General features: G+C 39.0%; 2 protein-coding genes across 2 annotated transcripts in view; both read right to left on the reverse strand.

Annotated features, from left to right (window-relative positions):
- TPH2 (tryptophan hydroxylase 2) overlaps positions 1-9,457 on the reverse strand; it is a 50,308-nt gene extending 40,851 nt beyond the window's left edge. The window contains exons 1-5 of the mRNA XM_058022870.1: positions 9,353-9,457; positions 6,410-6,562; positions 4,046-4,229; positions 3,837-3,937; positions 873-940 (exon numbers count right to left, since the gene is read on the reverse strand). Coding sequence (XP_057878853.1) covers positions 873-940; positions 3,837-3,937; positions 4,046-4,229; positions 6,410-6,562; positions 9,353-9,457 — 611 coding nt within the window. The remainder of the gene's footprint in view (positions 1-872; positions 941-3,836; positions 3,938-4,045; positions 4,230-6,409; positions 6,563-9,352) is intronic.
- A 9,370-nt stretch (positions 9,458-18,827) lies between these two features.
- TBC1D15 (TBC1 domain family member 15) overlaps positions 18,828-27,896 on the reverse strand; it is a 35,769-nt gene continuing 26,700 nt past the window's right edge. The window contains exons 12-17 of the mRNA XM_058023364.1: positions 27,006-27,106; positions 26,209-26,308; positions 25,772-25,869; positions 21,614-21,730; positions 20,904-20,990; positions 18,828-20,230 (exon numbers count right to left, since the gene is read on the reverse strand). Of these exons, the coding sequence (XP_057879347.1) occupies positions 20,024-20,230; positions 20,904-20,990; positions 21,614-21,730; positions 25,772-25,869; positions 26,209-26,308; positions 27,006-27,106 (710 nt within the window). The 3' untranslated portion in view covers positions 18,828-20,023. The remainder of the gene's footprint in view (positions 20,231-20,903; positions 20,991-21,613; positions 21,731-25,771; positions 25,870-26,208; positions 26,309-27,005; positions 27,107-27,896) is intronic.

Here is a 27,896-nt window from a genome sequence, read left to right on the forward strand (position 1 = left end):
AGAGAAGAGGCCAGCCCCCACCTCACACAACCTTCTTACAGGCACTTGTAGAGTAATAAGATCTTCCTTGAACTCCCTCAGCCACTCCTCATCAGACCTGAGTTCCAGCCCCTTCACCATCACTATTGCCATTCTCTGGATACACTCCAGCACCTCAGTGTCCTTTTTACAGTGAGGGGCCAAAAACTGGACACAGGACTGAAGGTGTGGCTGCACCAGTGCTGAGTACACGGGGAGAATCCCTGCCCTGGTCCTGCTGAACACACCATTTCTGATAAAGGCCAGGATGCCATTGGCCTTCTTGGCCCCCTGGATACACTGCTGGCTCATGGTCAGATGCTGCTGACCAGCACCTCCAGATCCTTTTCCACTGAGCAGCTTTCAGCCAATTTTCTCCCAGCCTGCAGCACTGCAGGTTGTTGAGACCAAAGTGCAGGACCTGGCACCTGGTCTGTTGAACCTCATGCAATTGGCCTCAGCCCAATATAGTACGTGCATCAAAAGAAAATAATTATTTTGGGGTTTAGTGAGTTCTTCCAACTATGTAGGGATGCTAGATATGTGTGATTTAGCAGAGCATCAGCTTGTCAGTAAGGCATGCAAATATCCGTAAAATATTTTCCGAAGTTTAAGCTGCTGGGAATAAAATGCTAAAAGAGAGAGTGCTTGCTTTTCAAATGCTTCATTTGCCTGTAGCTGTAACAAAAATAAAAGGGGATTCCAAGCATCAGGTTCATAATTTATAGCCTACACTAAACTAGTCAAAGTTTAAAGGATGACTTTGTCTACTGTTAAACTTCATCCTACAGAATTAAGTAGAGCATGAATTCTAACTAGTCAGCAGCATAGGGAAGAATTATGCCAGTACTTACTATTTATAGCTCATGGCAACATCCACAAAGTACTTTCTTCTCTGTCGATAGACATTGTCTTTAAATCCCTTAAGCAAGGAAGAAGAGAGTAATTTACAATAAGAACATAAAATTAGCTGTAAGAATTATAAAATAAATCATTGAAATGTTTCTTTAGTACTTAATTGCATTGTGTTTTGATTTACACTGTCTACTGGACTGCAAGAGAAAATAAGGATTTTTCTTTTTTTTTTTTTTCTTTTTTTTCTTTTTTTTTCTTCACCAGAGTTCCACAGGAGTTCTTTCAAGAGAGTTTTGTGCATAAGTACAGACATTCATTCATTCAAGATGTTGAAAAGCAAAACTTTTTTCCTGTCATTTTATCTCACTCATGTTTTCTATGACCTGAACTGAGATCTACACACAGGTGGATAGCACAATAATCTACATGCACTCTATAATCTTTCTTCACTAGAATCAAGCATCTAAAGATCATATGCAACTCATTTTGAAGATTCTTTTTTCAGCAGTTGCCATCTTAACCAACACATTGGGAACTGAACCATCAGCCCCCAGCACCAGTTTGAGTTACAAAGGGAGGGCTCTACCTCATGCACTACAGTAGGTTCACACCTTTTCCATATTAAGAGCAAAAAGAGTTGTATAACACATACATGCTGACCAGTTACAGCTCTTTGAGCTACTCAAAATTAGAACAAGATCTCTTCTATATCCATAAAATATAAAGATACTTCAGGTTTGAACTACAAGAAGATTAAACTATTTTCAAAGTAGAACTGCCAACCCCTTGAAGACAAAAAAGAGAGTTATCTATGTTACCCAGTTAGTAGCCCAGAAAGTGCATTTAAGATCCCCCCTGAAAATTAAAATGCTGAAAATTAAAATGTCTTTCTTCCTTAGTGCTCACATAGACATGCAAAACACTGAAACAAATTAAAAGATAACATTGCTTGATTTGAAATACTTGTATGAGCTTCCATAAAACTCAGGAGACATTTTACTGTCCCATAACCAAAGGTGTGCTGCTGGGACAGAGTATGGGAGGATTTCACAGGACTACAGAAAGCCTTCAAACCTCCACTCCTGCACAGAAAAGCTTCTTTGACTTGCAAAAAGTTGCTGTAATCTGAGGGAGCCTCTTTGTCTCCTTAATACCTATTGAGGCAAATGTTGAGTTACTCAGCTGAAGACCATTCAAGAGACCTGGGAAGTGATGGAAGACAGCACAGGGGACTTAAAAACCTGTCAAGTGTAATGAAACTGAGATTGAAATCATTAACAATTATGGAGTGGGTTAAAGCTAAGCTGTTGAATTGGTGCTATCCTTACAGGTTCTGTAACAGGATAATTCTCTTTGGTCCCCTGGCACACACATGCCGCTGCTAAGGAACAGGGCAGGAAACTGGAGTGGCCTTTCAAAGGCCAGTCACAGATTTAGGGGTCTTACCCCATTTCTAACATCTAGCATGCTGCATAGGGTAACAAATGGTGTGTAAATTGTGTTTGTAAGAGTCCTCCCAAGTGTAAAATATATATTCATATAATGCAAATGTCTTTTTTTGTTTTCTGTAAAACAGTAGGCAAATTTTCAGCAGAGCGCTCAAGTATTTAATAAAGGTACCAGCTCAGAACATAAAACAGCATCTAATGGCCTGTCAGAGCCATAAACTCAAAGCTGGAATGAGCTGTCTCTACAACCTCTGTTTGAACCAAATTATGGTAAATGGTTGAAGATAATCAACAGTCTTTTCCTTTTGGAGAAAATGTGAATTAAATCCCAGTTTGTCATCAAAAGGTACACGGCAGAAACCAGGATTCAGGAATGTGCTCCCTGACTATGGGCCCTCAGTATGGGAAGGGCTACCACATGATAGAGGAGGCTGAGAACCAGCAAGGTGATGATGATGATGATGATGATGATGATGATGATGATGATGATGATGATTGTGGCCGGTATGTGGACAGGTGACATCATGGAAGTGGGGCTGCCATGGATCTTTGTGATGGTTTCCATTTGGCTTGTGTGCACAGGGGTGAGGATCTGTGCCTGAGCTCCCACCACAGCACAAAATGTGTGCAACAAAAAAACAAAGGAAACTAACATCTACAGCTAGAGTTTAATCTGGTTCTATTACAAGACAGTCTTATGGTCAGATATCTTAGTTCGCTGCCTACTTCCTTTCAGCTGGAAATTTCTGACAGTACCAGTTTAATCCAGCCTATTTTAGGAATTAATATAACTGTCTACCACCAGTATCTTTCAGTCAAGTCATTCCGAGGTAGAAACTTGGATTTTTAGAAAGGGAAAGTATTTTAACACAAATGCTTGCAATCGTCTGCCATCTAAAGACTCTGAGGTTAAACATTTATAGCCATTAGTGAAAAGAAATAAAACAATGACAAACCCCTTTTTTCTGTCTTTTTCATTGAGCATTTGACAGTACTACAGATGCCATTTGTGCATGCAGGCTTGTCTCCTGCCACCAAAGTCAGGAGATTTTGAGAAACAATGAGAGACACCTTCCCATTTGCTGCATTCACCAAAAACAGGAACATGTTTCTCTGTTTTATCTTGTAATTACCACCTGAGTGCCAAATAATTCCTTCATAATTCTTTCTTCTCTATTGACAATAGCAATTCTTACCCAAGAGCTACTTCTGGCAGAACTGAAGGTCATATTGATCTAAATTCTAAAGTTTGAAATCTTTCTATCAACAAATTACATCTTTTTTTTTTTTTTTAATGCAAGCAGTACAAGGATATACTTGCTAAACAATGAATAAGTTTAGTGGAGGACCTGAATTTTGTGCATCTTTCTACAGAAAAGGAAAACAAATTCACTGAAACTACCAAAGAGAAACCAGTCCTCATCTTCTGAAAACAATCAGCAGTCAATAGGCTTTTTACTGGACTGGCAAATAACCCAACAAATCATCTGCAGGACAATTTTGTATTACACTTACAGGGTGATCAGCATCCAGCTCAGATCCATACATCAAAACTCTCTGAGAGCATTTGTCTAACTCAGAGATCTTCCTGGGGAACCAAGGGACACAATCGAGATCTGCAGGAGACAGAATGCAAATTGAATGCACTGGAGTGTAAGATCATGGAGATATCTGTGCAAAACATCTGTCAGCATCTAAACCAAGTGGTACACAAACAGCCTTGCCTTCTTCATCAGTCCAGATGTTTTCCGGTGGATTGAGAGATACTATATTAGTTTGAAACTTGAGCAACTGGATCAGTTCATTAAATTCTTTCTTACTGCAGTCACAGTCCACAAAAATTTCCACCTCTGAATTCCTTCTCTTTGATTTTCGTGATTCAATATGAACCATACTCACATGTTTTTCCTGTGGAAAGATGAAACAGCAAATGAAATACAGACGTACATAGAAGAGCAATACTGGCACATTCCTCAGGAAAGTTTTTCCAGTTATTAAAATGCCTTATTATTGAAAGTACTCCCTTTTTCTATTTACAGGATTAGTTGGTGACACATACTAAATATTGATGACAAAAAAAAAAAAACTTACATGGAAAGTAAAAATAAAATTATTATTTTTAATGAAGAAAACCAACGATTTCATTTTGTCTACAAAAACTATCTCTTACAGTAGACAGTATAACACTTTTTTAAATTTAATGCAAATTTATATTTATCTTTGCTATAAATATTAAATTCTAATGCCATTTTAATTAGAAATTTGCATAATAATAATGTTAATTTAAATACAATTGAATGTGCTTCTTTAAACAGATGTTATTAAACATACTACTTGATGTACCTAACTACATGAGGAAGAAAATATTTTTATGAGAATAGACACATATCAATCCTCACCTATCTACTATGCAATTATCAATAACAGCAAGTGTTAACAGCAATATAATTAAAATCTAACTAAATTTATTCTCTATTTCCATGTCCCCATCAAACACAAATCATGTAACAAACATCACAGTGTAAATACTTCTAGCATGAAAATTTTCCTATGGGGTCTCTTTCCCACCACAACTACTGATCTGCCAAGGGTATCATACAGAGACAGATAACCATGATGTGCCATGGCTGACCTGATCTAGAGCGACAGCCTTGCTTCAAAACAGGAGGTTGGATTAGATGGCTGTTCTTAACATTAGTGACCTCCTATGGACTCTGATTTTTCCTTTTCCTTGCTGGACAGAAACTATCCGTTACTTTTCACAATTATTCTTGCACTTACTCAGTGAAGCCAATAAAACATTTGTTGACTTCCAAATGGGAAGAAATTCATGTCTGTATTTCCAATTGCCTGCTGTATTTTACATAAATGTCCATTGCAGGTGGAGGTGTCCTCTGGCAGAGCCAACAAGCAGTGTCTGTTTTTACACTTCTGGATATACACATAGCTCTTTCACTAGCATGCTCCATAAATGTGTATGCAGTGTAGCAACATAACAAATTCAATTTTGTTTTCCCTAAGTTGAGAACAAAACCCTGCACTCCCTCCTGCAATACTGAAATCATTAAGTGACTACATGGATGGGGGTGGAGATCCCTGCCACATCTTCCAGAGTGCATTCTATGCTTATTCCCAGGAAGGGGTTTAAGCAGATGTTTAAATCCAGAATTTCAGCTATGAACCCATACCAGCATTTTAGTCAGAGCTGCACCTGGACACTTAACCCTTAGAGAACAGCTGCATGAAAACACAGCTCCTATTGCAACTTCTGTTGACTCACTTAGGTTTCCCCTCTTTGTGTCAAACACCCTGCTTCCTGGCAGGCTCCCTCCTGTGGGTCAAACTCACCTCTTTTTCTTGGCTGGAGAATCTACGTGTGTAACCTGCAGCTGCCTTGGGAACTGCTCCCAGAGCCAGCTGCTGTGAGTGAGGCTGGGAGCACCCAGTGGTCCCACACTTACATGCCTCTGATGGTTTGGCCTGAGAGGCAGGCTCCAAGCCACCTCCTAACGTTCTCATCACTGCACAGACTGAACAACTTATGACTTTTATCATGCTCAGACACATCTCCAAGCATTCTGACCAGGAGTCTGACTGACAAGCACTGATTGCATGGAGATGTATGTGGGAACCAACACCTCACACTTTGCATCCCAGTTAAACACATAAAACCCTGACCCTGCAAACACTTAAAGGTCTCTCTAATTTCAAGACCAAGCAAGGCTGCCACCAGCATCACCTGATTGTATTAGATTCCAAACTGCTGTCTGAGAGTTTCTCCTTTCATTGTGGCCTGCACAGACAACTTCAAATCTAATTTACAGTGTTGAGAACCATGTCAGAAACCTAAAGTGAACCATGTGAAAATCAGCATCACTGTCAAATTTTATTTCAGAAAATCCTTCACAAGCCCAAAATGCTTTGTTCAATGATCCATAAAATTTTAAGTTACTTTTATTTAGTTCTGCAGAGCGAGTGTAGCTGCGCTCCATTCCTCCTGCCACGGTCCTTTAGATTGATATAAACAAAGAGCCTGACCTCAGTAGCTGTCCTCAGTCCAGCCAGCATAAATGATTTGTGAGCATTACCTGGAAGAGTCTGAGAGCTTTCACCAATCCACCAACTTCATTCTTCAAGGAAAACACCACAGCTGTCTTTCCACCTTCAGATGCAGATTCACCTTTCCCATTTCCCTTATTCCCTTTCTTCTCCTCATTTTTCCCAGAACTCGATCTGTTTAGCTACAAACAGATAAAAAACAAGGTCATCTCAGATGAAAATAGGCAAGAGAAATTTCCCACAAGAGAAATTTTTGTTTAAAAATAGCTGAACAGAACTCATCCTGGCTTCATTTGAAAGAAAAGGTTGTGTGTTTACTTGAAATCAGAATCAGGTTAAAGGCAGCTGCTAGAGAAGATTGTATAAGAGGCCATACAAAAAATTTTAAAAGCCTAAGAAAAAGCATAAATGGGATACATATATGATGGCATTATTTGGGCAATGCTATCATTAGAAGTAAATGTGAAGCAAATGAGGACAGTCTGAATTACTGGCAAAGCCTGCAGATCAGTTATTGAAACCTGAATATTGCTGCAAAATCACAGGGATGCTATCCTTCCTAACCTGTACCAGTCAATTTATGAAGATGTGCACTGGTCTGTACTTTTGTATTGACCATTGTTATATTTAAAGCCAAAATTTCACATTCTCCATCATAGTACAATTAATGTTATCAATTCATCCTGAGAAAACAAAACCTCTGCTGATTATACAAACGATAACAGAAATGCTTAGACTGCAACACAGACTACCAAGTTGGAAGGGACCTCAAGGATCAGCTGGTCCAACTTTTCTTGGCAAAAGCATGGTCTGGTCAAGATGACCCTTGTCATGCCACATCTTATAACTGTCCAGTGCTGGGGAATCCACTCCTTCTTTCAGGAGATTATTCCAATGGCTGATTGCTCTCATTGTGAAAAAGATGAGTTAGCTGAGGAGCTCAAAAAATACAGAAAATTGCAACATCCTTGGCCACTCTTACATTCTTAGAATTTGTGAGCCCAAGACTGTTTTAAGCGAAATTTCAGTCATCATTTTCCAAAAAATGTTATTTTATCAGCTTAACTCTTGTTGAAATTCCAACAGTACAGCCTTTATAGACAATTTTTATATCATTGACCACGATTTTCAAAAAGCCCCCTGCATTTCCCAACACTTAGGTTGTTACTCCTGAAGAAATTAAGTCTCCAGTGAGATGCTAACTGCTTTGTTACAATCCATAAAAAATATGCAGATATACATTAAAAACATATACTATTTCAATGTTTCAAATTGATTAAATTGTACTTCAGTAAATTCTAAAGCAGTTTACAGAAAATAACCAGAAAATTCAGTATTTTAAACAGATCTTTAACACTCTTTACATGGCACAGGTGAAATCAGCCACATTTACAACAGGTACAGGACATGCTAAGTCCCTGTGGTCTTTTCTCACCATTTAATAGAACACAAGGAAACAATCTGGAAAGCCAATTTGTCTGCAGAATGATATATTAATGGTTTCACACATGTTTATTTTTTGGCAATTGAACTTATATGAGTCTGCTCCTACCTAATATGATAGGAAGGTTGCCCAGGGATAGTTATGGGGAAGGTCACTTTTGTTTTAACTTCAGTAATATCTAGGATTTGGGTAAGTCCTTTTCACATACATCAAGCACACAACCTCCAGATGAAGTGACAAAGGTGCTGCTTTTACAGCATCTGTGGTTTTTCCAGAATCTCAATACTATCAGTTCCTCTGGAAAACAAAGGCACTCAGCACTTTCCAAGCCCGTCACAGGTTCCCTGATACTCTCAAGAGAGCATTACCCAAAGTGATGACTGAAAGACCCTCTCAAGAATTTGAAAACTAAAATGAACACCTATTTGTTATGAGGCCAGTAGAAGAGGATGAACTTGAATTTTATTAGCCACGTTCATTAGTACACTTTTAGTACACTTCATAATTAAACAATGCCTAACAGACAACTTTTCTAATTAAAATTAATTATCTGGAGCAAGTGGAAGTCCTCAGGAAAAGAAGTCATTTACAGTAGAACTCAGTGAAGAAAGTAACTCAAACATGAATACAGTAAAACAAATTTATTTCCTTTACTTCAATGTTTTGAATAGAAACTGAGCATGTAGAAATAGGGATATTTCACATTTTACTAAGGAGAGTTGACCAATTTTAAACTGGTACAATCCCCTGTACTCTGCTGGTTTTACCCAAGTGATAAAAGTCTTCATCTGTTGCAAAATTTTATTGGAGTCACAGCCTTTATAATCCTAAATATTTCATGCATTCAGAGCAGGTTGCTTTATTTAACCACACATACGTTTACCTGTTAGCACACAAAAGTTTGTCCCATGCTTGAAACCACCCAAGCACCTGTTGCACCCATGTCATCACCTTGCAGGGAACCATTTCCATCTCCTACACGGTGATTCCACCTCACGCAGCGCCCTGGCACGATGTCCCCACGTGTCCCTGCACCCCTGCCCGCCGGCAGCAGCGGGAGCACAGCAGCGAATCCAGCGGCACCAGCGCAGGGTGGGCGCACGGCATTGGTGTCTTGCCAGAAACGCTTCACAGACCGTGCTGTGAGCCCTGCGAGCGCCCTGAAAAGGCAGTCCCTGCTGATGTGTACAAGGGCTTTCAAAAATCCAAGCATTTAAAACCATCTGACCTGGACCCGATGCTTTTTTCTACTATTCCAGTAGCAATACGGTTCATTTCTGCAGTAAGGCTTCTATCGGTCATGAAACTTTTTCTGTTACTTAAGACACTTTTAAGGCAACGCTTAGAACGGGGCCCGATTCGACAGCAGAGTTAGTTTCACGGGCCCCTGCGGCTGCCGAGGGACCGCGGACCGGTCCGTGGAGCGAGGGGCACGCACGGCTGCCCGCCCGGCCCCGGCGGAACCCGGCCCACGGCGGAACCCGACCCCGGCGGAACCCGACCCGCCCGTCCCGGCCCCGGCACTTACGGCGAGGCTGCCGGCGGCGGGGCGCTCCTCCGGCAGGGCCGAGTCCAGCGAGAAGCCCCGGCGCGCCCAGTACTTGCTGGAGAACATCATCATGGCGGGCTGCATGGGGCCGGCGGCGGCGGGGGCAGCGCCGCGCTCTGCCCGCCTCGCCGCGCCCGCTGCCTTTATACGCCCCCGCCGGGCTGATGGAAGCACGATATGGGGACCCGTCTCCGGGTGACGAGAGCCGCCGGCAGGCGGACGCCCACGGTCCCCGCTCACCTCAGCAGCCGGGGCGGGACGGCGGGACAGCGCAGCGCGGGGAGCGACCCCGCCGCCTCAGGCCGGCAGAGCTCGGGCAGGTCCCGCTCGGAGCCGCCGTCCCCACCCGCCCGGGGGCTGCTCCTGCGCCCTCCCCTCACACCTGCGCCTGCCCGGCCGGCCTGCGCCCCCGCCGCGGCACCAAGGCACGGCACGGCACCAAGGCACGGCACCAAGGCACGGCACCCAAGGCACGGCACCCAAGGCACGGCACCCAAGGCACGGCACCAAGGCACGGCACCAGGGCACGGCACCAGGGCACGGCACCAAGGCACGGCACGGCTCACGGCTCACGGCCCCGGGAGCAACAGGCTCGAGAGCGTGGGGACAGCCCGGCAGAGAACTGCCGGAGCTGACCTTCTGCACAGCGGAGTTGTGCGGAGATAGCGAGAAATGCTCTGGTGTAGAAATCCATCTCGCTCCGTTTAAGTGAGCACTAGGCAACTGCTGAAACTATAACTTGACTGCAGGGTTAAAGGAACCCTATCTCCCAAATTTACTTGCGAAATTTAGGATTTCTAACTTCTCTTTCATTTTGTGACGTGCCACCGTCACCTGCCATCCCAGCTCCTCCTCATTTCTTTCATCTTCCAAAACCTCTCCACGACATCCTTAGAATACAGAGGTTACCTAACAGCATGTAGCACTGAGCAGCACGTCTGAATTGGGAGAACTATGTCAGTTTCCCTCAAATACCTGCTCAGTTTTCTCAGTTCCAACATGCCAGGCAGGGGAAACTTACCACTTCCCCTTGGAAAGCACCATCGGTGACTTGCCCTGAGCCTCCCAAAAGAGAGGCAAACTAGCTGAGTGCAACAGCTGGCTGCACATGGCCACACGTATTATTAGCTCAGTCTCATATCCTAAGTTATCAAGAGATGTTCCCTGTCCTGTTTTCTCATTACTTTTGATGATAGGAGAGCAAGCTGGTGTCTTTGGACTTTGATATTCCTATCTGCTGTGCGTGAGATACACAGACACAGTTCTTGCAGTTGAACAATTTATGAGGGAGGTTGCTTAGCACTTTCTGAATGCCCCAGTGGCAAAACCAAACATGACTGGGCTGCCTTTCCACCTACAGGCAGGACCGAGCATGATTTTATCTGATGTTAGATCCTGGCTCTGCAGCTGGGACATCACACGAATCAATGACCCTGCTGCTCTAGAGCCTTGTTATTGTTGCCCCTCCGTGCAGTAACCAGAGCACAGCAAAGGTTTTGTCCCTCACAACCTCTTCAGCAAGACTCCTGAATGCAAAACAACCAAAGGTGCATTGTGTTAATATCTGTTAATAACAGGTAGGAGGACTCCAGCTGTTTTACCCATGCTGTCTGCCCATGTGTTCCACAGAGAGATTCTTCTCCCTAGAAGGGAGCTCTTTTTTGGCAACTTGTACTTGGCAGGTGGACTTTGCCACATCAGCACCAGATTAAAAAACATTTATGGACTGAAAATGTTTATTTCTTCTTTGTTCTGGTATATGGCTCTGTGTATATTGCTAAACTAGAAATTTTGTTAAAGCAACTATTCAAAAGTACCTGATCTAGAGCATGTCAGTGTCACTCAGCAGTGCTATTTCATCTTGGGAAACAGAGTTAATGCTGACAGTAAGAAATGGATAAGCTTTCTCTTGTTACTAAAAGGTACCTCATCGCCTATAATTCAGAATTCAGAAACTGCAAGGTCCTCTTTACTTTACACACACTTTCTTTTTTTCTCTCGTGAGATAGCAGAGTCACTGTTGCCTGAAGTCCTCAGCTATGCACTTTTTAAGCTTAAAAATTTGCAGAATTCTCAAGTGAAAATTGAAATCTGAAGAAAATCTGTGAGATGTTTTCAATGTTTGAGTCATTTTATCCCCACCAGAGATATCAACTGCCATATTTCAGCATATTTTCCTTTAAAATAACTGTAACATTTACCATAGCTTGATTAACTGGAAGGTGAAATTAACAGGGAAGAGAAGCTAGTATTGCCCAAAAACTGATTCAAATTTAGCCCTGGCTCTCCCAGATCACCAAGTCTTTGTCTCAAGGCACACTACAGCAGGAAAAAGAACTCTCAAGTCATCATGGGGCAGAACAGAGAAAGAAATGAAGTTATGAAAAGGTATCAAAAAAGCATAGAGAAAGATGGCCTCCACAAGGTTCTAAAATGTAACCACCATTATTCACTGTCAGGTCAAAAAGGCAGGGCAGAGAACAGATGTGCTGATTATTAATGTAAGAGATGTTGACACAAGCAGAAAATAGAAGTCCCAATACGCTTTCAAATCACAATTTTGTTGGTAAAACAAGGACTTTGTGAAACAACTGACAAGTGGACTAACCAAAGGAGACTTTTCAACAAAGAAAGACGTACAGCCTCTTTCTGTTTACTAGAGATACACACACACACACACACTCCTAAGTCCAACTCTCTGAGCAATCTAGGTCTGCTGAAAAATCTATGACGATGTACACTTAAAAATTAAGTCACGAAGATATGGATTTTCAAGCAACCATCAAAACTATCCTCTTTTAACACTGAGGGGATTTTAATCAACTATCAAACATTGGGCAAGGATATCTACCAAAAGATAAACTGGCAAGGAATACCTGGGAACATAGATGACATAATGAACATGTAGCAAATTCACAATTTTCAGCAAAAAAAGGTTCTGAGAAAAAGGCAGAAACTATTTCAGGAGAAAAAAGGAAAAGGATTTCAATAAATTCAGTTATTACAAGAACCAAGAAGAGGGAACCTAGAGCAGAAAGACAGTTCTTTCCCTGTTCCAGTGAAAACATAGTTTAACCAGGAAACTATTTCATTACAGAGGAAGTGCCATCTTCTACTACACTTTTACTAGTAGTAGCATAAGTCCTTAGTTCATCATTAGCTTCAGTTCAGAAGAGGAGCTTATAGGAGATGCAAACAAGGACCAAGCTACCAAATACAGGTAGAATAGCACAGAGATGAAAGCTGTGGTACAAAATTCAAAGTCATTAATATAGGACATCAAAAGCAACTTTAAAAAAAATTACTGCAGCAACAACTATAAGAAGTGAACTATCAGACCAGTGAACACAAGGAAAGGACAAAACAAAGAAAGCCCTTAAAATTAGCTAGGTATTCAAGGTACTTTTTTTACATCAGTCTTTGTTAAAGAATCAACTGTGACCAGATGTCTATCATAACTAATAGCAAGGGCAGAGAGATAAGCTCTTTGCTTTTAACAGCATGAAACAATGTTGAAGAATACTCATGATGAGTCTGATCATAGCAAATGAGAGCACAGAAACCACTTACAGAGGAGACTCATTAAACCTCTGCCATCAATAACTGTTTTAAGAACTATGGGGAAGAACAAGTGACAAAAGACTGGGAAAAGGCCAAAATTATGTCAATCTCCAAGAAGATGATGGGGAGGAAGAAGGGCTGAAGAATTACAGACCAGTCTAATTTCATTTGTTTGAGAAAGCAGAAGTAACAAAATTATTTGTAACGATCCAGAAGATAACAGATGATTAAACAGTCAGGACAGATTTGCTGAGAACAAATTGAGTCAAGTAAATTTCATTTCCTCTTATGACAGTCCTGTAGACCAAGGCAAAACAATGCACGTCATTCATCTTGATGGTAGTGCAGCATTTGGCATAATTTCTCATAACATTCTCACAAGAGAGATAAGGAAAACAGGTGCAGATGAAAGTAACAAATCATACAAAGGGGTGGGTTCAGTTAAATGGAAGGGTGCAGAGAACAGGAGAGCCTCAAGTACCTACCTTCACACCTAAACTATTTAGTAGAAGCCTTACATGAGCACTTAAGAGTCCAGCTGTAAAGTCCCAGACTATACCTACCTTACAAATGCTGTAATGGTTACAAAATTCAAACAAATGCTGTGGCAGAGAGGGCTGCTTGCAGATAAGCAGCTGCACAATCCCAGGGAAGGCTGACCTCATGTGAGGGAAGTCAGAAGTTACAGAAAGCCTCCAGCTGCATGCAATCACTCTATCTGCGCTGGAAATCCACAAACACCTGAAACTTGTTTGCATGATAGAGTGCAGGATCTCCAAAGGTATCCTGCAAATGGATTAGACAGGCATCCAGCACAAGACATACCTTCCAATAGGAGATACTGTAGCTAGTCAATTATTGACAAGTTTTTAAAAATGCCTTGCAATATGACAAATCTGGAATTTTAACAAACTTGTTGTATGCATATATACAGGCATTCAAGGCATTCACCACATGATGATAAAACGTGGTATGATCTATCTGGCTAAGATAATATTGGCCTGAAATTTATCAGCTCCTTTATGTGGTTCACCATATGCTGCACAAGTTAATCACAATGGCATAAAAGGTGCAGCAGCCCAGGGCAGAGCACAAAGAGCTGGGATTGCCACTTTTGGTCGCAATAGTAGTACTGTTTGTTGCTTGAGGAATTATTAAGTCCCTGAACCCAATATTTTGGACTTTAAAGACTTCCTTGTTTTCCTGCATCACTTACTGGAGCAGTAAAGCCAGAGGAGTGGGTAGAAGCTCTCCAGACCAATGCCCAAAAGTAGCATGTGCTGTTGGAACCTAAAGGTCATCTGGACCAATTCATACTCCAAGAGTGCTTTGGAAAAAATCTAGTGTTGCATCTCACTGAGTTTTGGCAAGCAAAACAGAACATCTCCACACCAGTTGTATGTAGTACAACTTTTTTGCACCAGATCTGGATGGGTGCTTAAAAAGTGTCCTCTTCAATATAGCAAGGAGTTTTTCCTAACCTGATCTCACTCATCATCAAGAATCGTCACACCCCAGGAGTCAGGCCGGGATGGAGTTCAGTCTCCTCATAGCAGCCTGTATGGTGATGTGTTTGGTTTGTGCCTGGGTCAGTGTGGTAACACAGCAGGGTTTAGCTGCTGCTGACCACTGCACAGTGCTGAGGTTCTCTGGCTGCTTCCCAGGGGTGGGCACGAGCCCCAGAGCAGTCACAGCCAGGACAGCTGACCCAAAGGCACATCCCACACCAGATACCATTGTGCTCTGTAATAACAGCTCAGGGAAGGGAGGAGGAAGCAGGTCATGGTATTTCATTCATGATCATGGCCTTTATCTTTCCAAGGAACCAGTGGTGAGATCTTGCTCTCCAGGAGGTGCATCAACACCTGCCTGCTGATGGCCAGTAGTGCATGAAATCCTCTTTGTGCTTTCCTTGTGGGAGCAGCATTTGCTTTTCCTGTTACACTTTCATTGCCTCAGTCCATGAGCCTTCCTGCCTTGCTTTTATTTTCTCCCCATCCCATGGGAGAGGGGACAAGGCAAGGGGCTGGGTGAGTGCATGGCTGCTGGCCAGGGTCAGCTGCAACACTCTGAGAGGACACAAGTGACCACCTTTTGCTGAACTGCTCTAGCCTGGGCAGCAGTTTCAGCCCTGCACACAGGGCTCTGCAGGGGTTGGTTAATAACAAGAAACACCTGCAGAAACAGTCTAAGAGCCAATGTTAAGGTAGGGTATGAGGCATGAGCCTGTATAATCAAAATATATACTGTAATTGAATTCTTTCAAAAAAGAACTCCATCTAGAAGAATGGAAGAATGGAATTACTAGAATTCATCTATTTGAATTACACAGAAAGTCTGAAATATATATTTGATTCAACTGTGAAATTGATTTTGGATGAGGTAAAAATTGACATCCTACAATATATCTTTTGTTTTCAATTCATCAGAAAAATTCAATTTCGGCCAAAGATATTGTGATTTAACATGAAAAAATAGCACATTCTCTAAAAATGTTTAAGAATAAAATCCTCAGTTGAATGAAAATTTAAATTCAAGCTTAGTTTATACAAGGCCTGCATTGCAATAATATCACTTATTTGAATAGCACATTTTGAAGTCCCACTAAACATGAAGCACATCTTATCTTTTAACACCATAAAAAAACCCCAAAACCATTTGAAAGCTTCTTTAAATCAAATATAGTATCACACATATATGAAATCTGTCTGTTAAGTGCTCAGTTATGTATCTGTGTCTCATCACCTTATCAGTGCTCACATACAAAGCTCATGGTCACACCAACTACCAAGCTAGACGTAATTGCACAGATGGAACCAAGGGTTAGGATTTTCAGCTTTAAACTCAGCTACCATACAGCAGCTCATGAAATTTTTCTTGTAAGAACAAGCACTGACTTCTGTCACCATGCTTCTTTCACACAGAGATGGCACCGGCCACTGAACAAATACTCAGAAAAAAAAAAAAAAATTGAAAAATCTATTTTAAGATATTTAGCCAGCCACAGGTAAAACTTTTATCAGTCACTGTTCTGCAGCCCAAACTTCAGTTTTATGTTGCATCAATGCAATTACTAAAATCAAGTCAGAGGAACATTTAACACGTAAGCAAATTATTAATCCTTACTCAGCCCACTTAATTGCTTTTTTCCAATTATATTTGTAACATTAATCAATTCACAGATGCACTTTTAAAACATTGCTAACCTCTTCAGCATTGTCATCTCTGCTGTCCAACAGGGAATGTTTTGAGGAAAACATAGCTTCCACCTACAGAAATTCAGCTCCATACTTGGTATGGCTTCATTAGCATCACAGCAGTATGCACAAATCATGCTAGTCATACCAAAACTAGTTCATAATCCAAATTCTTAATGCTAAATTATTTAAAATAAAATCTTCTTTTCAAGTTAGGCAACTGTCTTGTAACAAAAAATGATTTAGACAAGTGAGGAACAAGTGCCTCACATATTTTGAACGAAAATATTATCTCAACAAGTTGAAGCTAGAAGAACACTTACAGGTTTCTGAAAAGTTTCAACAGTAGAGCTTTAATTTGGCATTCAAGAATGTATTTGAAATTAATGAGGAAACCAGTTCCTCACTGTTTGGCTGACTGGGGCCAAGGAATTTTGTCAAGTAATGTGTAAGGAAAAACTAAAGAGAATAATTAATGAGGCACCAGCAGCATTTTAAAACTGTCCACTATAAAAATTTAAAGGTTTTAAGAAAAATCTTGTTAGCAACAAAACTGGGCTCCATTGAACACTAACACCTTAATTTGAATTAAACTACAGATCAAAACAAAAACATTGCTAATACAATGTATTAGCAGTGGTTTTGTTTTGATCTGTAGCTAAATTATCACAGTATTTCTACATCTGATTCTCAAAGCAATCAGGACCTGTTGTAACATATATATAGCCTTGAATTCCTTATGAAGATTGCCTGCAACAACCAACACAAAACCTCCAAACCCAAGACAGGATTGAAGGCCAATGGTTACAACATTCACTGGGTGCCAACGCAGTCACTAACTGAACAGGACAGGCACTATTCAATGTAACTGAAGCTTTAAGTGATAACTGTGGGTAACTTAGGGTCATCTTTTTACAGTTTATAACTTCCCAGTATCAAAACCATTTCATAAACATTCACATTAGTCCACATTTCCAAGAAACTTCCACCTCCATTTTGTAAGCTATTACCATTTCTCTGTTTTGTAAGCTACCATCTTTCCCACAAATAGTAGAAAATAACTTCAAGAATGTAATTTCAAAACTAATAAGATTTCCCAAAAAGGTAAAATAAGAAAAAAATGTATTTGAAAGAACTTCATCAATATAATTTTACCTTGGAACAGATAACACTGGAAAACGGCTGTGACTAAAAAATATGAAGTTTTAAACCTCATCCACTGAAGATAATTATCTTCAAGTGTCAAGCATTAAAAAACAAAACAGGTTTGCAAGAATTAAACCAGTATTGCCTCTTTTATGGTCTGACAACTGTGGCCAAACTGTGTTCTAATTTAGTTCACATTTATTAATTCTAAGCAATCTAAGTTATTCAAATACAAAATAAATTTAAACATTCTGAACTGTCAACCCAAAGCATTTTAGCCATCATGATCCTGATTAAAGCTTCTCACAGTGTTTTTGAAGTCTCCACTGAGACTAAAACAATCAGGAATAGCTTGGTGAAGGATGAGGTTCCTCCTGCAACTCTTTGCAAGGCTACCTGTCAGCAGGAAGGAAACTACAGATAATGAATACTGCAAGAGGCCTTTTATCTTATTGCTGGGAAGTTGAGCAAGTCTACCTACCCTGTGCCCTCCACAGCAGCTGCTCACTGTTAGCTCACAAGCAACCTTCTCATCTTTGACATCTAAGTGCTGAATACAAAGGGAAAAGATGAACAATTATACCCAAAAAGGAAAGGCAAACTTTACTTTATGGGCTGGTAGATTTTCTTAGCAGCCATAGCTATAATTCTAAGAAATCACAGAATTCCACTTAAATATGTCTTTCCCAAACATTTGACTATTCGTGTTCAGTCAGTTATGGCATTCTTCAAGATCTTAGTATCTTGAATAGTTTTCTTGTGGATGCACATCCTAAATAACTAAGAAGCATGCACAGTTAACTGACAGCTTGCCCACTGCATTCCTGTCATAGACATTTCTCTCCTCCTACCGTAGCTGCACTGAACATAATTTTTGATGAAAAACATTTTGCAAGTACACTTCAAAGTGAACTAGGTGCTCCAAAAAATACTGAAACTAACTTGCTTAATACCTTTGAACCAAAGTGTTGAATATCTAAGTTCTAATGCCTTTCTGTATTCTATGTCACATTAAATTAACTGCCAAGAAGTACAATGCTCACCAAGGAACAAAGGCATGATGCTTCACAGTAATTTCCTGGGCAGGAAATGAAAGGCTACAGATAACACTGAGCTGTGCATCCTTGACTTTCATGGCATAGGACTCAAGTTCTTATTAACTGATGAGAGATAGCACATTGACGATATTAAAACCAAAATCTGAACTGATTCAGCTGTCCAGTGTTTGCTGACAACTGGTGAGAGAAGTTGAATCAACTTCCAAATTATTTTAACAACTTGATTTATCTATGAAAGCCTATTGTATTACTTGTATTTGCTTAAGATGGCACAAATAACATTTGTAAAAGTAAACTGCTCCACAAGAAAAGAAAGCCTTGCTATACCCCACACTTCAACTACCTAGAGAGGAAAGGCGTGTTTTGCTCTGAACTAACAAGCAGAAACCCCACAGCCCTCCATTACCAACAAAATATGTCATATCCATGGACTAAGCACTAGCTCTCCCCTCTGTCTCATGTTCTTACATTAACAACCAGACAACTAGTTTTTTTCTCTAAATATGATTTAATTAAAAACACTAAATCAGCTTTGACTTTTATTTTATATATGTACAACAGTTACCAAATAATGAATACACTTAATCAGTTATGTTAAATTTCACATAACGTCAAAGGACATCAGCATGGCATGGAATAAACTCACTGCCTTTTGCAGATACAAAAAAATGCATTAATGTTAATTGTGATTACTATTTTGGTGTGTGGTTTGTTGGTTGGCTTTTTTATAACCTGCTTATCAATTCTCCAAATAATGTTGCCATAAAAACAGTGTAAGTGGTTAATTGATCAGTTAATATATTAACAAGTATGAACATTAGTAAAGTTTGCAAGGTATCAATTGCAAAATTACATCGAGTGTAGGACAGAATGTATTCACATGAAAGTTAGCTTCAGTTAGAAAAGTTCTGAAAAAGAGCCCAGGTTGGAGCTGTACATTAATTTGGTCAAACTGATTCATATGAATGAACAGTCAAGTTTATTTAGATATTGAAAATACAACTATCCTTTTTAGTATTCACAAACAATTGTGTATATAGTGTGTGTATGTGTGTAAATATATATATGTATATATAAAGTGAAGATATGTTAATGTAAAAATATACTGTTCATCCACTCCCAATTACACAAAATTCAGTATTTGGACATTAAACTGTGCAAGTATGAATGTCCATTTCAAATCTACATTCAACCAGCAACAAATACTTAGAAGTATTTTGTAAACATTTGAGATAGGGAAAATCCATTTACAAAAGAATCCTCCTTTAGCACATCAGCATCACTTCAGCTTGAAAATTTTGTACAGCAGCTTCAGCTGGCATATTGTGAATCTGCTTAAATCAAAGAGCTCACACTGTCTTAAATCAATATGTGTGAAAGCTCAGTAAATGCAGAAATTTCTTTCATACTTAATCACCATCCATTTCCAGTTTACCAGCAAAAAGAAAATGCACTTGGCTACAAAAATATTAAGGAATGTTATTGAAAACAAAAGGCTATTTTGGTAGAAGAAACTACAAAAATAGTTAAGTTGAGTCATGTTGTAAAGCTTTAATGCAAAAGCATTACAGTACAGATTTTCTTTACAACCTTAAAGCTTAATCAACACCAAATTTAAATATCCATCTCTCAAGTGCTTGAACAAAATGTGCTCAGTGAAAGTCTGTCTCCAAGGGGACCAAGGGTAATTAGGCAGGTGCCAGGCCCTGGGTCTCAGCCGCCGGTTGAGCGCCGTCCCTCGTCCCGTTGGCAGCAATCACAGGGGTTGAGATACTCTGATAGAGTGACGGTGGACAACTCAACTCAGCTGCACTTTCATCCTCTCCAGTATCTGAATCCGGTGTTACCGAACTGTTCTCTATCCCCAGGATCTCACTGACTGTTTGAGGCAATTCCTAGAAAGGGAGCGACAGGGGAAATATTAAAAATCACTGTAATTAAATGCAAAAAGTTAACAACAAAGTCCCCTCTGTCCATCCTGCATTCCCAGGATCATTCATGTGAGAAATCATTCATCTGAATTTAGCTGCACTGAAAGCATCTCTCTCAGCAATACTTCCATTAGAGTTAACATTTTCTGTAGCTGCTTTTCAAGAAGACAGCAAAGGGAAAACACTCAGGAATTGATTCCTGATTAATACAATCTTCATTACAAAAGTTAAAGTCTAATCAACTATTACAATTACACTTCATGTTATTGAAATTAGTTTTATTGAATGATCCACTAGTTTTTGCCTAACAAGTCTGGCATGCTTTCAATGCAATGCACCTTTCAACTAGTTTTTCTCAAGCTCACCAAACATCAAATTTCTAGGAGTGAGGTTACCTAGTGAGAGTTGAGAAATCACAACCAAAAAGCACAATTCAACTTTCTCCCAGTGAACAGTATTACTCTATAAATTCAATTACTCTTGCTTACAGACTTCTCAAACATAGGCACTGCACAGCTACCCAACATGCTTTACTGTACCCACACATTCAGTTCTTTCACAGGTCATACATGAACACTTACAGCTAACTACATACTTTTCCTGTCTATAAACATTCACAGTAGATAGATATCTTTACCTTGCAATTCATCATCTGCATAGAAATTGCTTCTGCTTTGCAGAGTATGTATTCCACATCGATTTTCATAGACAGTTCATTGATATGCTAAAAATAGATTCACAAGTTATAGTGAGATAAATTATAACTTTGTTTCACCCAAAATACATTAATACTGCACTGCACTGCTAGTAAGTATCACCTTATTAACCTGCCTCTCAAGCTATGAAATGCTAGACATACTCTATAAACTTTGAGAAATGGCTACTCAAAGATACAGTATGGGACAGCTGCTTTTCACCAGCATCCAAGGTCTGCAAGAGGAATTCATAGTGCCTCTAAATGTGACAATCTGGCCCTCCTACATACTTCCCCCTGCAGCTCACATTTTCAGAGATGATAAAGTAGATCATAGAAGATAAAGCAAAGGTTAGTATTAAATATAATAACTCATCTGAGGAGAGAACCATTTCTGATCTATTAATGATCTTATCACTAAACACAGACATCCAATAAACCATTTTGAAAGCCTGCAGGATAGACACTTAACCCTTCAGAAAATGGTATGCACCTTTCCCTGCCCCAGTACAAACCACAATCATACTGCACAGTTAACTAAGAAGTTAAGTAATATTTTAACTTAGTACCCAAAAGACAGCCCCATACTAGCCACTGGGAAGACAATTCTACTGCAGCCAAAACCAGCACAATAATGCGTAAGAATTTTGTACCTTTAATATTTCATTAAAGCCATAGTGCTTGTCCATTATTTGCTGTTTTTCAGATTCTAGGATAGCACAACAAAGGAGAAGATGAAAATTCTGACAAGGCAATTCCGTCCACATGACCTGTTAAAATATAAAACCCCACATTTGAAATGCTCATACTTTTCTGCTGAAGAGTAGTTCTTAGAATATAAATCCTCCAGCAAAATCATTTAACTAACAATAAGCTGGTTTTGAAAGCAACTAAGTATTTGTAAGATTATTTGGAATTTTACTTTTGGCCCTTTAGAGGTAACTGCAAGTCTGAGTCACCAAATGCTTATCTGCTTCTTAAGCCATTGTCCACTATATCCTACTAAACTGCTTGAGCTTGTGGTCTTGTGAATGTGGGCTCTGCCTCTGCTCATGTGAAAGAGAAGTAAGTGAAGCTAACAAATTATTTGCTTAGAGTATCTGCAATAATTAGTTTTTTTAACGCAAAGTATCTGCATTAAGTGTGAATTGGCAGAAGAGTGTCATGCCCAGCAACAGCTAAAAAGGCTCTAATCTTTATAAATAAGGTGCTAAAGTTGTTTCCACTCCTGCAGACATGTACATACAGGTACTGGGGTCCCTTCCAGCTGAAGACACATCAGCTTTTAGTCCCATGGAGGACACAATTATTCCTGAGTTCACTGGGACTGAAATGCGTAATCTCAGTACTAATACCCTATTTTAGTACATTTACAAAAACCTTTTTAAAAAGTATTTGAAAAGAACATGTATGGTGGGCAGAAAGTAGGAGAACAATTTTGCGAACAAAACCAGAAAGAAGCAAAAGTCTGCTTGCACAAATGCCCTGAGAGATTAATGGATTTAAAACAATGGATTTACTCTCAAAAAAGGCAGGTAAGAAATCAGACTGCTGACATTTTTTTACTTCATTAGCAAAAAACTTTTTTCATCATTATTGATGGAATAAAGCCTTATAGCTGAGCAAGAGCTTATACTAGAACTTTCATTACTAGTACATGTAACCTGTAAACCAAGTTGCATAAATACCAAAGATACCCAAAGAAAGTTCACCCAAAATAGAGTGCAATTAAACTTGAATCTTTCAATTAAGATCCAGTTCATAAATTAAATTTTGCATCTTTATCAGACAACCAATATTATGTTAAAGCATTCTCTCACTCCAGTAGAAAGATTAGAATGCAAGGAAGCTGATAAGAAATTGAATGAAAATGCCTGTAATCTACCAAACACAGTCTGCCTACACAGTTGTGCATTGATTTGCTTTAATATCAAGTTGCTGCCAAAAAAAATCCATACAGTTTGCTACCGCTTCTGATAAACCTTCCGAAGTCTGGAGCAGAGCATGCACTGAAGGTTACGTATGTAAATGTGTAACAGCAGCATCACAACATGCTGCAAGGATGGAAAAAAAAGTGGCAGTTAAACTATAAGTATGAAACCAAAAATATAAAAAGAAGGAGCAGTAACTTTTTTTCCTTTTTCTTTCTGATACAGCTACACAATTAATGACTCGTTTGTCCCAGCACTACCTCAGCAGCCATGAATTGTAACCAACGTATGTAAAGTAACTTATTACCAACTCATTCTGGCTTTATGTTAGCAACTGATACTAGAATAACACTAAAGATAGATAGGAATTAGTCCTAATTTTGTTACAAAACCTTTCTTCTGGGTTCCTTCTAAACCACCCACTGTGCAAACAAAAGATGAAGAACTGGCTGGAATTACCAGGTGATATTGCCTGTCTCTCCAGTGTCAAGGAGGGACTGACCTACTTTCAATTTTGGGGCAGCTAGGAAGTGGGTCAATAGGCTATCTGGGTTGTGTTTGAGAGGCTCTACTAAAATGTGCTAAAGTTAACCCAGAGCAGTTTAACCCACACACAAAAGGCATTGCATGTAGCATAGGAAATAACTGCACTCACATAACATGTCTCAGCTTATCCACACATGGTGGAATGTCACCTCTCTATCACACACAACTCCGTCACACAGCAATGAAACAATCACGTTTTCTACCACAATGGTTATGGCTCTTACTCAGGAAATGCAAAGGCTGGGTGTTAGCCTCTACTCCAGATTATAAGAACCAATATCTCTCATTTCCAAGGTGAATGGAGATGGGAGAAACCAGACAAGTGAAGAATCTTTTTCATTCCTTTTTTTTGTGATAAAACACTACAAGTCATGAAGCCAGTGGGAACAGGGAAAAAGTGTCTGATGCTTACTAAGTGGTTCATACGAGTCACAGGACAGAAATAGAGATCCAGAAGAATCCTGAAATTAGCAGATTAGACAGAAAAAGCCCCAGAAGTCCTGGAACCTTGAACTGGGATCTCAGATGGTACCTCTCCTTCATCCCATCCTATGCTCTGCAAGAGTATGTTATAGGATAATGTTGCCTTCAAATGGATTCCCTCAATTCATGTGCTATTACAAAACTGGACATGAGGTTTGCTCAGCCAAATACCCAAAAAAGTAGTTAATTTCTCTATAAAGGGAAAAGGCCTCCTCTGTCTATAGCTTGCCTTTGCAAATCCCACATACTTCATTGATACCAGTGGAGCTGCATGGCTATGCACTGGAGAAAAAACAACCCACTGTAAGATGGACTGTTCAAAGGTGACTCTAGCCTGCACATAAAAACATTAACATAATGCCTTAATTACTTTGTTTTAAAAAGGAAAACAAGATACTCCCTTTCCCATTCCCTATCTCCTAGCAAGGAAATTGAATACTTGTAGTAAACCTACATTATGATGTGCGATAAGAAACCTACAAGACTATCATATATCAAAAAGTTTCCACCATCTTCATAAGAGAGGAAAAAAAATACTTGAGAGAGAAATATAGTGTGTTTCTTTCCTGAATGTACACATATATATGCCTTAAAGCAGAGGTGATAAAAACATGCTAGCCTGGGACTATAAACAGTAAATAAAAATACTGTTGTCATCTACTTAAAAAGAAAAATTAGTCTCTAAAAAATACTGAGAAAACAACATAATACTGGGGAGAAGAGATGAGTGCATCTCCCCTCCCAAATCATTATCATTTATACCTTTGAATAAGAGAATTCTTCTATTTTTTACATATTGGTTTCCTTCTTTATCAACATTATCCATAAACTTTTTTGTCCTCTGGTTGAAATACCACCTCAATACTCTATGCTAGTAAATTCCACCAACTGATGATAAAAAAGCTAAAAAGATTTACTTTAGACAGTTTAAATACTGGTCCTCCTCTTTATGTGACTCCTTTTTCATTAGTGGAAAAAGTGAATAAAAGTATCAACATTATTTTTCATCACACCAGAAACAACATTATTTTTCATTATAGTACAAACTTTATGCATCTCAGCCCTGTTCTTTTCATTACCCCTCTGTTCCTCAGTACATATGCTGTTATGTCCTATAAAATACTCCCTCCATTCATCTGAACATTTATTCTGTTCCTCTGAGTTCTCAGTGAATATTGTGCCCACATTTTCAACAATAAACCTGAACTGTTAACAGACTTCTCAATTTTCCTGGAACGAAAAATTAAATATAAAATATTGGTAAATCTTAATTATTTCATCTGATCCCAAGATCACCTAAATCAAAAAAACATCTCATTAACCCAGAATGTTCAGAACTTCAACATTTTGATGTTTTACATAATGTTGTGTGCCATCACAAGGCCTTATCATCAAGATTAATAATCTTCTGACATCATCCTCTTCACGGCTTTGGCTAACACAAACTACCCTGACAGTGCTTCATTCAACCTAATCTATAAAGAATCACCAATACCACGAATTAATCAAACAAATGCTCTTTCTTTTATCATGAGTTATTTTCCATTAACAGTTAACTGCTACCCTCCACTTACTACTTTCACTTAAGAGTATCAGTTGAAGGCTCCTGTCCTAAATTTACAGCCAATTTATCCAAACCAGTTCCAATAAGTATTTTTTCATAAAATTCACAAGTTGTTCTTTAGGTTAAAAAGATAAGAAATGCTCACTTGTCCTCAGGTCATTGTACTAAATCCTTTTTTTTTTTTTTTTTTAAATTTATCAGAGTAGTAAACATTTTCCAAAACGACCCATGCTTTTTGTTCTAAAGTCCAAAACTGCTGGAGTTTGTATGATGAAATATTTCCTTACCTCCCAGAGTCGAAGAATATCTTGAAAACTAAATTCCCTTTTAAATCTGATAAGAAGCCACCGGAAGCAAAAGTAAAGGTAGCCTGAGTCTTGAGATTCTAGGAATAAGAATGTGACATTTCAGAAGCATCAAATTTGGTTCAGACAACAGGTGAAAAAAAAAACCCCTACACTTTACAGGTACATGCTTATACCACTAATTTTTAAGATGGCGGGACCTTTTTAGAATCAAGATATTTGTAAGAGTACAGCATATTTTTAAAATTGGTAACAGGATGACCCTGTCTTTTCAATAAGCATGAAGTAATTATTTAAAAATTTTAGGCATTATAAAGTTACAAGTCCTATATGCACATAGTATTGGAATTATATTTACACTTGTGAGGAACAGAATGCAGGAAGCTGTTTCAGTTACTGTGCATAAATAATACACCTACCTAAATAACTGCAAAATCCACTGTCTAGTAAACGAAGCAAGTGACTCAGCTGAATAAGTTGTGTCTTCATACCCTGCATCTGTTCTTCAAAATTCTGATGCTGTATGGAATAAAACATTAGCACTGTCACTTTTATTAACTCAATTTTGAGATTTGCAGCTATTTTAAAAGAAGTTTTGTTATTGCAACAGTGGTTCTCTCCCTTTAGGTATTTAATATATAGATATTTAACTGTACTTCTGTCTAATGAAATGTCTGCCTTTTACTGAGAAGTTTAACTGAAGCACGGAACTGTATTTCTTTGCTAACATTTTCGTATGCAGTAAATGATAGTTTAAATCTGATTAAGCTCTGTACTTCCCAGCAGCATGACTGCACTCAAACAAAAAAATATTCTCTTTTACTTTCCTATCAGTCACACAGTCTTTTGCCACATGCACAACTCATAAAAGCTTCAGATTGTGGGAAGTCTAAACTGCATTTAACAAAACCCAAAAGGCAGGTATATAATGAAATCATTATTGTGAACAAAATCATGCTTGAGGACTCCTGATAAATACAACTTTGTCTGTGATGGTAACTCTGGAATTCTTAAGGAGCCAAATATGCCTGTACTGTACAACAATACTATTGCAAACCCACCACAACATCAATCAACAAAAGCATATTGACTTAAAACATAAAATGACTGCTTTATAAGAATTCAAAAAACCCAGTGAACTTTATAAAGTAAAATTAACCCCAAATACTATCTGTAGCTTATCTGTTTATGTGAGCTAAAAAAAGCCTTATTTTACCATTTGATCCATGTATGATACAAAGCACCAAAAGGCATCTACTTCATTCTCCATAACATACAAGACAGGTGACAGCAAGTCGCTCATCCCCTGCACATAACCTTGATGGAGAAAAATCAGAGGGGGGAAAAAGCAAAAAGAAATTTCAACTCAGCAGTTAAACAGTAATTTTTCAAGTGTGATGAATGACTGAGTGAAACAAATACTAGCACATGCAGATACTATAATTCTCCAATTCAACCAGTAAAGATAAATTTGTATTAATAGGCACCAACATTCTGTAGATCTGATAAGATTTACAAGCCATTTCTGCCAAACTAAAGAGAACATAAAGCAAACACATTGTTCCAATAGCTGTTAAAAGATGTACAAACTGAGTTTGTACACAACATATCTTTAGTAAAAATGCTCCTATTTAGAATTCAGGAGCATATATAGATATTTTTAAGATTAAGTCTCTACCTTACACTATCGCAAATACAAACTTGTATATAATTTCCTTTCTATTTGTACTTGATTACTTTCTTCTACACATTTAAAAATTCTGAGTATCTTTGCACTGTCCCACCCACTCCCTTAATGAAGATTTTCTACTCGAATTCATTTGAAGAGATATTGAGTTGCAAATCCAGAAAAACATAATGCAACAGTCCTTATGAAGACAATTTGCATTTTACACTTCTTTTTTTTCTGTCACTGAATATGCTTTAAAGATTCCTTTATTTAAGGAAGTTGGGACTGTTCTGCTTGGACAGTACTTTAAATACACCCAAGCCTAAGACCATCTGTGTAACCCAGCAGACAACAACAGAGAATTTAACCTATCAAAGTGAGAATTAATAGTAATTAATTAGTCAAGTATTGCTTGCAAGAAGCACAAAAGCAACACAT

Source organism: Melospiza georgiana, chromosome 4 (genome assembly GCF_028018845.1).
Source record: "Melospiza georgiana isolate bMelGeo1 chromosome 4, bMelGeo1.pri, whole genome shotgun sequence".
NCBI classification, from domain to species: Eukaryota; Metazoa; Chordata; class Aves; order Passeriformes; family Passerellidae; genus Melospiza; species Melospiza georgiana.